General features: G+C 28.7%; 1 protein-coding gene across 4 annotated transcripts; it reads left to right on the top strand.

Moving 5' to 3' along the window:
• The first annotated feature begins 519 nt into the window (after window positions 1–519).
• On the top strand, window positions 520–13,516 carry LOC123275459 (ral GTPase-activating protein subunit alpha-1). 4 transcript variants are annotated; one of them, XM_044743613.1, is made up of 19 exons: window positions 521–779; window positions 941–1,161; window positions 1,314–1,424; window positions 1,532–1,549; window positions 1,823–1,994; window positions 2,076–2,973; window positions 3,237–3,613; window positions 3,885–4,104; window positions 4,189–4,393; window positions 5,040–5,171; window positions 5,689–5,961; window positions 6,171–6,460; window positions 6,599–7,177; window positions 7,615–7,725; window positions 7,854–8,012; window positions 10,164–11,791; window positions 11,985–12,121; window positions 12,189–12,323; window positions 13,154–13,516. In XM_044743613.1, exons 2-19 carry the CDS (start codon window positions 1,056–1,058, stop codon window positions 13,315–13,317), a joined length of 5,715 nt encoding a protein of 1,904 aa, XP_044599548.1. In that variant the 5' UTR covers window positions 521–779; window positions 941–1,055; the 3' UTR covers window positions 13,318–13,516. The 4 variants fall into 4 exon arrangements, with proteins under 4 accessions (XP_044599551.1, XP_044599548.1, XP_044599547.1 ...); XM_044743612.1 differs by having other exon boundaries at window positions 521–1,161; XM_044743616.1 differs by lacking the exon at window positions 1,532–1,549 and having other exon boundaries at window positions 520–1,161; window positions 1,832–1,994.
• Window positions 13,517–13,877: the final 361 nt, after the last annotated feature.

Raw genomic sequence — 13,877 nt, 5'->3', positions numbered from 1 at the left:
AAACAATTGAATTTAAATTTCAGCAAAAGACATATTCAATACTCATTAATTGATGCACATGACATTTTAAACTTTTGGTAATACCCTCATTTCGGTCTCAAAACCCCTTATTTACAGTTAATAATAACTATTAAAGTTTGTATCACGTGATTAAAAGTATTTTTGACTTGATGATAAATATTATATAATATAAAAAAATTACAATTATTTTTAAAGAAATAATAATTGTATTAATTATTATTTCAATATTAATTATTTTTCAGTAAAAGTAAGATACTGAAATCAGTAGATCTCCGATAATTATTAAGATATTCATATCAAATAATGTTCACGCTAGTGGCATGTATAATGAATTTCAATGTTGAATTTCGTTAAAATTTTTCCACAAGTTGTATAGTTTATATTATTTTCATATGAATTGAATGAGTTTTGATAGGTAAATAAAAAAAAGAACGAGCTATTTTATTTTCTAATAAAATGATTTGTAACCGCGAAAATATTAAAAGTTATTGAAGACTTTATATTCAATTTAGAAAATACGTCGTCTATTTGATTAAACGAGCACATTTTTTAAACCCAATTGAAACGCCACCACATTTTTCAACGGGCGAGTACTGAACCTACAGTGTAACTAGATTTGTTACACCTGACACATATACATAAGTACGTATATATACATATGTACTTAATTACTTATGCACTGTACTACCAGCTATCACCAAAAACAAGTCTAGTATATACTCGTTTGTTATTAGTACTATGTTATTTTTATCACAGCCGTAAGAAGACAAAGTTTTTTTACTGTTTAATTTTTAAATGCTTTAAAAAAAATTGCTTTATTTTACCTTCCTTACTTATGGACGATTTCGTGTAGAATACATAAGCTTCATTTTTTTTGTTTATTTCTTTACTTTTTTTTTTTTTTTTTAATAAAAAATAGGATTTTCTGATATAACGTATTCAGTAAAAGATATCGACTTATGGGTTAAATACTTTGCACAAGTTTAATAAAAATATATCTGATGACTGCAAATGTTGGCTTGAATTAAAATATCATGTTTAGCAAAAAATTGCACGTAGACGTCAAAAAATCGACGTTAAAAATTCAGGATGTTAAAAAAGATAGTGCTACAAGATTCAAACATTTGAAAATTGTATTAGGTAAGACTAAATATTTTAAAGGATTATTTATCAAAAATAATAATTTTTTCTTTGTATTAGAACTTTTGTAAAACATTAAAAAAATAATAAATAAAAACAAAGATCTAGTAAAATTATGAAACTTGTAATTAACAACTTTCGTTATATTCTAGAAAACTTTGACATTGATGAAGCAAAAGGATTTTTTGAAGGAAATTTTAGTCATGTGTATTTTATTCTGCATGACTGCTTTGTATCAGCAGAAACCAATTTACGACAAAGAGGTAATTTTTCTAATGACGATAATTCATCACCTAATAAAATTCTACCAAATAATTTCATCAACAATAACTTTAAGCATTTTTTTTCTTTTTCTGCTAATAATACACAGAATTATCTTTTCACCTTGGTAAGCAAAACGGAATAATGATTTATGTATTTATTGGAAGGTAATAAGCAAAAATGTTTTTACTCATATTTTTAAAAAATTTTTTGACAGTCATTTCATTGAATGAACATTGCTAACCTGAACATGTTATAGACAAAATTTCAAGAAAACGCTTTTTAAAACGTTGTTACTTATCACTTTCCAGTTTATTTTCACAATACTTTTTGAATTTAAATAATTCTAATTTATTTATATTAAAAACATTTGTTTAAAAATTCATTTGATATTTTTCAGTTCATAAAGCTCATAGAGAAGAATTGGACCAAGTTCTTCTCTTGTTGGAGAAAATTTTGATTTTACTACCAGAATTACTAAATCGAAGATGGCAATGCCACAGCTTAGCTAGGATATTACACAAGCTTTTACATCCCGGAAATAGTTGGAAACTAAGACGTCAAGCATTAAGGTCAAATGCAATATATATAATTTTTTTAAATATATTTCATTATTTAATGTCTCCATAAATAGCTTTATTTTTAATATATAGATTTTTTATATTATGGTATCAAGCATTGGGAGATAATGCCCCACAACACATTCATCAAATGTTTGCATGCTTAGTTCCTAATTTTTCGTCTTATCAGTTATCACGATCTTCAGAGTATCGAAACAAATCAAATGTCAGTGCAGAAGAGGATGATAAACGTGATTTTTTCGAAACTCAGCATTCATCTGCTGTTTTTCATTGTAATTCTACGCAGCAAGGACCAGTTACACAACCCAGTGGCACCCCTATTTTACCGATTCAAAGTGGCGAAAAACCATTGGATAATGAGACTGTCAGATTTTTTGAAGCACTACTAGAATTTATGGTGACCCAAGTAGTAAAAATTGAATGGCGAGACAAACATACCCGGCAACACAAATGTTTTCAATTTCTTTTAGAACGTTTTAAGGCTTCATACTTACGACAGATTTGTCCTGGATTTGATGATAATTTTTCATTATATAAGCCAAATTTAGAACTTCCGACAATGCGACAGCCATCCACTCAAAATCAGAACAATTATTCACTCTGTAAAGTTGCTTTGATAAAATGGCTCGCTAGTTTTACTCATGTTTCTAAAAAAGATAAACCATTTGTAAACCCATCAAATGTTGTTACATCAGTTGAAGAGAATACAGAATCTGATGGGAGACGTGTCTCTGTGAGTCAAAGTATTGATTCAAACTCTTGGACATCTGAAATACCATTCTCTCAACAAGATAATCATGCTAACGACAATCAAATTGCTGTAGTATTAGTACGGGAAGTTTTGTATGGAAGCCGTGATAATGTTAATTTTGTACATGAAATATACAGGCAAGCATTTCTGTTGGATTTCACTCATGCTGGTGCTATAAGAAAAGCTATTGCTGTTTATAAGGATTGGATCCAAATGAATGTAAGTTGCCGATAAATGTTTTTTTTTTTTTACTATATAATCAAATTTAGTTTTCTTGCATGATAGTTATTTGAGGTAATATTGACTAACTAGTTGAGATTGTTGCATAAAGTAATTCACTCAATCTCTCACTGGTTAATGAAAAGTTTTGTTTTTAACTTGAATGTAAATCGATTGGAGTTGTGTTTCAACTACAATTTTAAACATAAAGCTTTTTAAGTTGTTTTATTAATTCTTAACTATTCTCTATTAAATGATTTCAGGAAATTCCGCCTTTTATGCTCGAACCTTTAGACAATCTTAAAGACCGAGAGAATGAAGATTCAAAAGTTAATAGTTTTCTAGAAAACGAAAATGATAAGAGTCCATCCGATAATTATCGTTTAACTCGTTTGAGAAATGATTCATATTTAGGAGCAATTCATCGTGAAAATTTGTTTGTGAGAGCTGGATTGCAAAATGTACTTCAACTATTCATAACTCAAGCCTCCAACGTATTTTTTTTAGAAAATATTGGTGGGAATGCCTCAGCAGCGTTATTGGAAGAACAGATTGATAGCTGCAAAAGAGTTTTAAATGTTTATCGTTATGTGGTAATGCATGCACGATTAGAATCATCAACTTGGGATCAATTGCTTCGGTAAGCTTAAATTAATAATACAATTTTACAATCTACAGTTCTGAATATAAAAAATTTATTACTAAAATATAAAAATTATTGATTGGTCGAGTTATGACTAAATAACTGAAAAAATTGAAGTTTCAAATTGAATTAATTACTCTAGAAATCAGTGATTATTTTGTATCAAGTTTAATTCAAACTTTTTCAGAAATTTTCAGTGATTTAATTTATTTTATGTGGCTTTATAAACTCTAAGAAGTATGTAACCATATGATTTTTACTTTTTCAGAGTATTGTTGCAAATAACTTCATTAGTCTTAGGTGGGAAAACTCGCCGTAAATCTCATGATGGTATTGGTGGCAAGCTTGCTCCTGCGATATTTCAAACACTTATTGTTACATGGATTAAAGCAAACTTGAATGTTGTTATAGCACCTCAACTCTGGAATCAATTTCTCGAAGTTTTAACGTCACTTACTCGATGGAAAGAATTAATTCGTGAATGGGCTGTAAGTTTTTTTTTTCTTTTTAATTTTAGAAAAAAGAACTGAAAAATTGATATTGATTAAACAGAAATTTTTTTTTCTTAATAGAAAACATTGGATACATTAACAAGAGTATTAGCACGACACGTTTATAATTTAGACCTCAATGACTTGCCGTTAGAAAGAATCAGTGAACAAAAATCAAAAAAACGTCGTGGTATAGGATATCGTGTATCGGCGAGTAGTGTTCAATCACCACGACGAGGAAGCATTGATCGCGAAAGAGATATATCTTATAAAGAAAATATACCTGGTATTTTTTATTTAGATTGAATAAAAATTTCTTTATAATTAGCATACTTTCATGCAACGAAACCTTGAAATGGAGTAGCAGTTCAAAATAATTTTCAAAAGATTTTGCGATAAACCTAAAGTTTTCATATTTATGAATATTTTTATAAAGATCCTAAAATATCTACAAAACATAAATATAAAGAGTTTGATTGATTCTCCTTGAATAGAAGAAAACTATTGGATTCTAACTATCAATATTTTTATAAATGTAAATTAATTTTTTTTTTTTTTTTTTTTGATAGAAGTTTCAAATTTATTTATAAGAACGCTGAAGTATTTTCGAAGTATTGACACGAAAAATATGAGCTACTGAATTCTCAAAAAGATGGAGAAAGAAAATGGATAAAATTATTTTAAAATAAAAAGTTTAGTTTGAATAAAAAAAAATATCAACATTTTAAAACAAGCGTGAGCACAATGCTACTAATGTAATTGTTGACAGGCTAAGCATTTTCGAAAAATTGTAACTGATTTTTAAAAATTTTTGCCACTCTACTTTAAGCTTTATAATGTATTAATCTATATAATCTAATGTATTATTTACAATGATCCAAAACTTAAGTACATGAATAAGAGGTATTCAAAGTACTCATTTTATATTGCAGATAATTTATCTAGAGAATTTAGAAAAAGTAAACTGCTTCCTCGAAGTTCAAGTGACAACAATTTATACAACTCTAAAAATCGCGGAAAACCTGTAACACACCACGGAGATATACTTCCGTTTGAAATTTCAGGTAAATAAAAAATTTAGTTTAAATTAATTATATCTATTACTTTTCGTTCACTAACATTTAATGCAAAGTATCACATTAAATTATTATGGCTTCTATGTGAATAATAAATTGACTCAAATTGATTGTAAATTTATTTATTTGACATCATTTTATTACGCTTTCTTTGAATATGCTAATGAAGTTGAAAAAACATTTCGATTAAGCTAAATCGAACGAACAGTATGAAAAATTTTCGATTTCTTCCACTTTTTAGTATCCATAAATAAGCCTTTTTGATTCATTTAAAAATTTTTTTATCCATTTTAAAAGATATAGAGTTTTTAAAAAAATCATTTTTTTTAGCTTTGTGTTTATAATTTCTTTAAAAATGGTCCAAATAGCGTATTTTTTTTATCATCAAAAAAAGATACGATTAAAATTTTGTCTTCACTTTTTGCTTTATTATTCTATGTTCATTTAGTAGAAGCAATACTTTTTAATTATAACTTAAAATTTAATTATACTTTTATATTATTAGGACATACATCTCGACTTCAAGTTACATTATCATCGTCAGTAGAAATCGATGCGACTCAATTGGTTTCCCATCAGAACAGTGCAAATGATCAGGATATAGTAGGAAATAAAAGAAAATTATTAATCGGACGAAGAACTAAATCATTAGATTGTATCATAGTACCTGATTGTGAACCAATAACTCCTCGATGTCCTTCACCAACGCCTAGTAGCGGTGTTGATAGCAACAAGGATAGTCCTATTCAAATAGAAAATATTGATGGCAACAGCATTGGTATGAAATAAGTAAAAATAAAAATAAATAATTAATTGTTGAAAAACATTATAAGATCAAATAGTTTCAATTTTATGTTGTTTTACCATTATAAAAGTTAGGTATATTAATTAATAGTTGGTTATCATCTTTACACTTAGTATAACAATATAAATAATTAATAAACGATCAAAAAGGTATGAGTTATTATTAACTCATGATTATTTTAGATGCAAATGATGTATCCGAAAAAAGGTCAGTGATGGCTGGTGGTGGAGTGCGTGGATGGTTACCAGATGTTGCGGTTGTATTGTGGAAACGTATGTTATCAGCTTTAGGAGATGTTAATAATATTCAAGATCCAATTTTACATGGTCAAGTGATGGACTATTTAATACAACTCAGCAATACTCTTGTTAAAATTCGTTCCAATCAAGGTGTTACAAATGATAACCAAGCTACTCCATCTGCGCCAGAACTTATTCCACCTTTAACGGTTATTTCACCCTGGTGTTTTAAGGTATAAACATAGGGATATATTATAAAATCATTTATTACATTAACCTTGAATAGAAAAAAAAGTAACAAATTTTTCAAACAAATGATTCTTTTTTTTCATTCTAACGGATAAAATATTCATATATTCTTTATTTTTTAGGCTACTCAATTACCGATGAATTATGAAATAGGAAAACTTGCTGCTTATCGCTTGATTTGTATTCTCACAACTCAACCACTAGACATTAATTTGCCAAAAGCACATTTGATTTTATTTTATCGTGCTCTTCATTTTGGAATCATGAGCAACGACATTAAAGTTATTTATGCAATTGTTAAACATACGGGGCCAAGATTATTCAGTCTAAATTTACCGGGATCTAGTCTTTTGATTATGGACTACATACATGCAGCAAATATAATATTGAAAAATGACGACACTGATGCTCCAAGAATAGAAGCAGTATCGATATTAGGATCATTGTTATCTCTACCGATTGTACTTGAAAAATTGCCCGTTCTTAAAAAAAATGGATCTGATATTGAAACAACAACATGTCCTGAAGCAAATGAGCTTATTTTAGAAGTATTATTCCGTAATTGTCGACATGAACCAACTGGTATTGCTCGTTGTATTGCTCTTTCAAGCATTGCAATGTTTGCTTACAGAGAATTGTGTCTTCAGTCACAGCATCCACGAGTTTCTGAAGCGATAACGGTACTACTTCAAAGTTTAAAAGTAAGTTTTATTTATCATATATCGAAAATCTGATCAGATTAATAGATCTGATTGAGAAATATCTCAATGAACCCTTTTGAATGTTACGCTTTAGATTTCAATCAATTCATACGTTCTTGAGATATCCGATGAAAACTCGACTTTAGTAAATCGAATCGAAATGAATTATTTTCTGAAAATTAAAAATTTACAAATTTTAAAGTTCTAAGTTAAACAGTTGTTGTTTTTTGAATTGTATTTTTGAAATGATATACTTCAAACATACAAAATACAAAAAACTGTTAAAAAAACTAAATTAAGTTTCGAAGTTAGAATAATTTTCTGGGATTTCAAAATATCGACTTGATCACTATGCGATCACTATGCGATTCTCGGAAATCAAATTTTGCATGATACCTTTGAATTTTAAATAATTTATATTTTTTTTTTTTCCCCAGGCAAACCATCCATCAGTAGTTCAAACGGCTTGTGATTCTCTTGGTCTTCTATGTGATAAAGCCGATACTCTTCTACTATTTTACCCAGAAGAACCATGTAAAATAATTCAGGTAAATTTATCCTTTTAATCATTAATATCTTTTTAATTTTTTTAACTCTGCCTGTTCTAAAAGTTTAAACTTCTACTTTGTATTGCGGGAAAGAATTAGCACTCTTAGATATTATAATTGTTTGACAGGTTCTCGCAGAAACGTTGGATAATCTCAATGTGCGTGAACATCGAAGCTCTTTGATTACATCTATGCTGTTTTGTTTGAGTGAATGGGCTATGCATTTAGATCTTGAAATATTGACAAGAGATTTTCAAGGGAAACCTCTATTATTAACAATTTTTACAGTAAGTATATTTATAATTCGGTGAGCAAAATCTGGCCGAGTGAGCCTCTCATTTTTCATCTGATAACAGAATTCAAGTAATTATTATGATTAATCTACCCTAAAAATAGTTTGTCAAAATTTTTATTTTAACAAAAATCTAATTGATCTTGTAAGTTATCCCTGATACTTCTCGATGATATTCTGACAGCCTTCAACTCTGCATGCACGAAGAGTGATGAGATTGAAAAAATTGGTCTGTTTAGACATGTGAAAATTATTTTAAAATCGTAATTTTTGAAAATTTTTTCTTTATATTATATTTCGAAAGGATGAATCGATTTTGATCTGTTTTACAGCATTCGGCGCAGTTTTTTAAGAAACAGAGTAAAGAAGATTTTGAAATGAGAAGTTTATACAACGAGCGTGCGTGAATATTACCATAAAGATGATCAAATTACCTTTCTGATTCCTGAAAAAGTTGAGATCTGACGAAATTTAAAAAAAGAGGCGTGAAAAATTTTGTCTGAATCTAGGAAAGTTTTAAAAAAATTTTCATCATCTTTTTTATATTATTTCTTTCGATGTTAATTGGTTTTTTTTTTGCCGTGATTGATACTCAAATATTTTTAAGAGACGTTTACTTTCAAGAGAAACTATTTGCGAAAAAAATCATCTTCGTGAGAGTGAATAAAGATCTCTGCTACATTCAAAGAAAATTCAAATTATAAGGATCAAAATGTTGTAGTCGTGAAAATCTAACGTTTTTTTTCTTTGAAAAAAAAAAAAAAAAAAAAAAAAAAAAATAAATGATCATTTTAAAAAACTGTTTCAGAATATGATTAGTAGGGCCAGGAAGTTGGCGTTTTTTCTTTATTCAAATTTGAGGTTAAACATATGAATGCTCATTTAACCCTTCGTCATGAGCAGATCGCCGCCTAACAACTACTCAACCTATAGAGACTCACTATAGTGCGAGCGAGAAACTAAAAAAGACGCGAGTGATGAAGGGTTAAACAACTGCGAAAGTCCGGGCCCTAATGATTAGTAATAACAATAAAGAATACTAGGGATGGGCGATGTTAGCAAAAAAAATCGACATCGGACTATCGATTTTCGAAATTTTTCACCATCGAACCATCGATGTTTTGAGAAAAACATCGAAACATCGATTGTAGACATCGATGTTGAAAATGCGCGCGAAAATTCGAAAAAATTATACTTATTACCAAATTTGGCGTAAAAAGAAATAATTTTTAATTATTTTAATTATTATTGCCCTTACACCCTCAAAATTTTGACTAAAATCCAAAAAACCCTAAATAAGGCAAAAAATTGCGAAAAACTGCAGCCACAGCGATGAATAAAATTTTTTGGACCTATATCAAGCATGATTTTTATATATTTCAATTCACTGAATCTGAATTTGAACGTTAATTAGTCCGTTGAGCCGTCAAAATTTGAAAAAATAGCAAAAAACTAAAAAAAATGACAATAAATCATGAAAAATCGAAATTATCAACATAAAAAAATTTTTTGGATTCAGATTGAGTATGATTAAAATTCAAAAAAATCTCAAAAACCAAAAAAATCGGGAAAATTAAAGTTATAAATAAGAGAAAAAAATCTATCAAACACTGTGTAGGTCACTTAAAGATTAAAAACATTCGATACAATCAAACGACAGACTGCAATTCGAAAATATGGTTATTTCGTTATTTTTGAATTCTAAGATCATATTCCAGCTATGAAAATGCACTTGCAAGTCATTAACAATTGTGTTTAATAGATTTTTTTCCCATATTTATAACTGTAATTTTTACGATTTTTTTTTGGGTATTTTCAGATTTTTTTTTTAATTTTTAGCGCGCGCTAAAAAATTTCTAGTAGAAATTTATTTCGATGTCGATGGTTCATTATTCTACATCGACCATCGATGTTCCGATTCCAAAAAAAATCGACCAAAAAAATCGATGTTTCCCGGAAAAAACATCGATAGTCGAAACATCGATGTATATCGCCCATCCCTAAAGAATACTATTAGTCAAATGAAAACACATGAACTTGAATTCTGTTATCAAATTAAAAATGAAAAACCCGCTTGATGTGATTTTACTCTAGTGTACAAATTTTAAAAATGAAACTATTTTTTTTATTTTTGAATAATTTTTAGGTCTTAGATAATATTATCTATAATAAATCAAATAAACTACTACATGATCTCCATGTATATAGTAGTAAACATAAAAATGATGAAAAAGAGTTTAATCCGAATATTATACTAGATAACTTTGGAGAAAATAATGATGCTAATAATAAATCTTTCCGATCCAATATTCAAGCTATTCAATTAGCTGCAAGAGTAATTGTAATGCATTTAGTGAATCATTTAGGACATTTTCCGATGGGAATCGGTGCAGCTCGTCTATCATCTATAATAGTCGAATTAGATGATGTTCTAGGCATAAACAGTGATGAACTCTCTTCAGCGATTTTCAATGCTCCAAATATTCAATTGTTAATGCTTTCAAGTTCTACCATAATATCATTTATAGAACTTACGGCATTAAATTCACCTGACGTTACATCAGATTTTATTACGGCACCGTCAATAGCTAGAGTCTTATTACGTGACTTGATTGGTAAAGCATCTTGGGATAGTTCAATGTTGTATAACAATTTTTCTGATACAGAAAATACAGATTTGGAGCCGATGAAAAATATTGAATGGCTATCTTTGCATTATGAGACAAATAAAGAGGATTCAATAAATATTTTATACCCTTTTCGACCAATTCCATGTCATGTTATAAGACATCGTGAACCTTACATCCTTCCAACGTTTGCAAACACTGCAAGTGATATGGATAATTTAGACGATCTTCTATGTTATATAGGACACACAAGTCCTGAAGTGCTCACTAATCCAGAAATAACCCTAAATTGTCCGGCAAATCCACCACAAGTAAATTGTATGGAAAATGAAACAATGATAACAATTTTGAATCAACGTAATGCTGCGCGAGATTATGTCTTAAATTGTAATCAGCATATTACTACATCTGAAGTTACTATCAATCCGACGTCAGTCATAACATCAGCTCCATTTCATCACAGTAGACTTTTATTTTCACACTTAGGACTTGCAGGATGGGAACAGCGCCAAAAACTTCATCTTTTAGCAAAAAATGAAAAACTTCTTCGAGAGCTTCGTAACTTAGATGGACAACGATCGCGAGAAACTCATAAAATGGCTATTATCTATGTAGGCCCCGGCCAAGAAGATAAAAATTCTATTCTTGGTAATACTATTGGTAGCACAGAATATGAGAATTTTGTTGCAAGATTAGCTTGGGAAGTGGAATTAGAATCACACACTGGATTTCTTGGTGGTCTAACACCTGGTAAAGCATCTGGTATCTCAGCACCCTATTTCGCAACATCTTTCTCTGAAATTTTGTTTCACGTTGCTACTCGAATGCCATTAGACAGCCCAGAAAGTCTTTTACAAAAAACACGGCATCTTGGAAATGATGAAATTCACATCGTCTGGTCGGAACATTGGCGAGATTATCGTCGAGATATTATACCCACAGAATTCTGTGATGTTTTAATTGCGATCTATCCTTTACCAAATAAGTTATACAGGATTCAAATATCTCGGAAATCAGAAATTCCATTTTTTGGACCACTTTTTGACGAGTGTATAGTCGAAGATCAAGTACTTCCAGGACTTGTAAGAATCACTGCTTTAGCTGCTAGTCGTGCTAAAAGATCTACATTGTCTTTATATCAACAATAGTAAGTTATTCGTACACTTTATTGGCTAATATAATTTCCCTGTTTAATGATTCCGATTGAATTTCTTTGAGAATAATATAAAAATTATTTTCTAATTGAATTTAATTTTTAATCAGAATAATTAATTTCTATTGCTTTTGATCGAAATTATTGATAAGATTTAATTAATACTTATTTAAAATTCTAACCACAGTTACGAAGAACGTGCTCGCTCAATTGATGTTGTTATGAGAAATTATAAAGAATCAACAACATTTGAAGAATTCGCTACGAATATTTATTCTCCTGTACTCCCAAAAAATGCATTCAGGACTGGTTCATCTGTAACAGGTAAGCTTTTCTACCGTAGTTTTTATCTATAAAAATTTGACAATATTCATAATTTTTCTTTACTTAGATTCCATAACTACCAGTGTACAATCTACAGCATCATCAAATCTCGCAGCTGCGCTTCTGGATTCTCATCAAGGATGTTCTAATAACCTTCGCGGCAGTGCTGCACTTAGCGGTATAGATACTCGCAATCACAGAGGTGACTAAATGTGATCATTGACTACTGCTTTATGTTGAAGTTTGGCCTTAGTAACTTCTAAGCATCATTTTGAATATTATTATAAAATAATTGACATGATATGCATCAAGCTCCTTCAATTGTGTTATTCCTGGCGTTGGAAAGCTTTAAATTTTCATTTTTAATAAAAAAAAATGCTATCTGGTCGGTAAATGAAAGAAAGGTAGATTTCTTAAAAAAGATGATTAATAAATAAATAGATAAGTAACCTTTTCAATTGAAGCAAATTATAGTTAATCCAATTCATGGATTTTGATAACTGTAATACTTATAGGCACTTTGTAAATTTTAAATTATAGTTACGGTTAAATAAATCAATTTATTTATTTAAAAAATCATCTATAAAAAATCTATATTTTCATGAACTTTCGTAAAAAATTTAAAAAAGTTTTCAACCAATTACATATCTTGAAAAAATTTATTTTCTAGTACGAGCGAAAAATTAAAAAATTCAGGCAAAATTAAATTATTGTTTTTTGTACTTTGATCAACTACAAGTTACGCGTAGTACAAGTTACTGTCAGTACTTTAAAGTTTCCTTAGTAAACAAAATAGAAAATTCTATTAATTTTTGCTGTTAAAATTTTCAAGCACTATTTATTTATTAATTAATTAATTTCAAATTTAGTGCTCGTAATAAAATAAGAAATCTACTTATATACCTATCAGATAAGTCCGTATAATATTTTTTTTTTTTTGTTTTTAACCCAATTAATAAGAAGCACTATTTTACTTAATGTTGAAATTTTTTAATTAAAAATGCACTATGATAAAAATTCATGATGTTTTAGTTTCTGATAATACAAAAGTTCTACAAGACAGCCCGGATTTTCATGGTATTTCACCTAGACCTTCAAAAAAAATGTCTTTTAAATCAATTCCAAAGCCAAGAAACAATCAACATCTTACTCCGCCAGACAGTCCAAATATAAATAAATTCAAAGTTTCAAACTAATCGTGATTGTTATCGTAGCAATAAGGTAATTTTATCGATTGAAATATGGTTAATAATTAACTCGATTTTTTAAAAGTTTAACTATCAGTAGTTCCATAAATTGGAAATTAACTATTGGTTCTAAAGTTATGTATGTTCCGTCCTTAGATTTAATTTTTTTATAATTATTTTAACTGTATTTGTTAGCGATAAGTGATAAATTATAAATACAAATGAAATTTCATTGTTTTATTTAAAAATAACCATAATGAATAATCAGATATTTTTTAAGTTTGCAATATTTTTAATAAGCTTCTATGAATTTTAATTAAGTATTTATCCATTACAAATTAATTTAAGTATTTAATTATGAAAATGACACTAATATAATATTATTTTAATCGACTGACGTTTCGTGTAACGAACTCCATACCTGTATGTTATAATTGTTCGTACGGGCTAGTTACGAGATTTTTCTAACAAATGATGAGAAATCTTTGAAATCTTTGAAATCTTTGAAACGGCTTGACCGATTGACTTCAAAATCTAATTAGATCGAAGTCTCAATGAAAATTTTCGAA

The sequence above is a fragment of the Cotesia glomerata genome, linkage group LG1 (genome assembly GCF_020080835.1).
Source record: "Cotesia glomerata isolate CgM1 linkage group LG1, MPM_Cglom_v2.3, whole genome shotgun sequence".
Taxonomy (NCBI): Eukaryota; Metazoa; Arthropoda; class Insecta; order Hymenoptera; family Braconidae; genus Cotesia; species Cotesia glomerata.
This window is presented reverse-complemented; position numbering and strand designations above follow the sequence as displayed.

Coding starts and splice junctions, on each gene's coding strand:
- LOC123275459 (XM_044743613.1), top strand. CDS start 1,056: ATGTTTAGCAAAAAATTGCACGTAGACGTCAAAAAATCGACGTTAAAA. Junction 1,162..1,313: donor ACATTTGAAAATTGTATTAG/GTAAGACTAAAT, acceptor GTTATATTCTAG/AAAACTTTGACATTGATGAA. Junction 2,974..3,236: donor AGGATTGGATCCAAATGAAT/GTAAGTTGCCGA, acceptor AAATGATTTCAG/GAAATTCCGCCTTTTATGCT.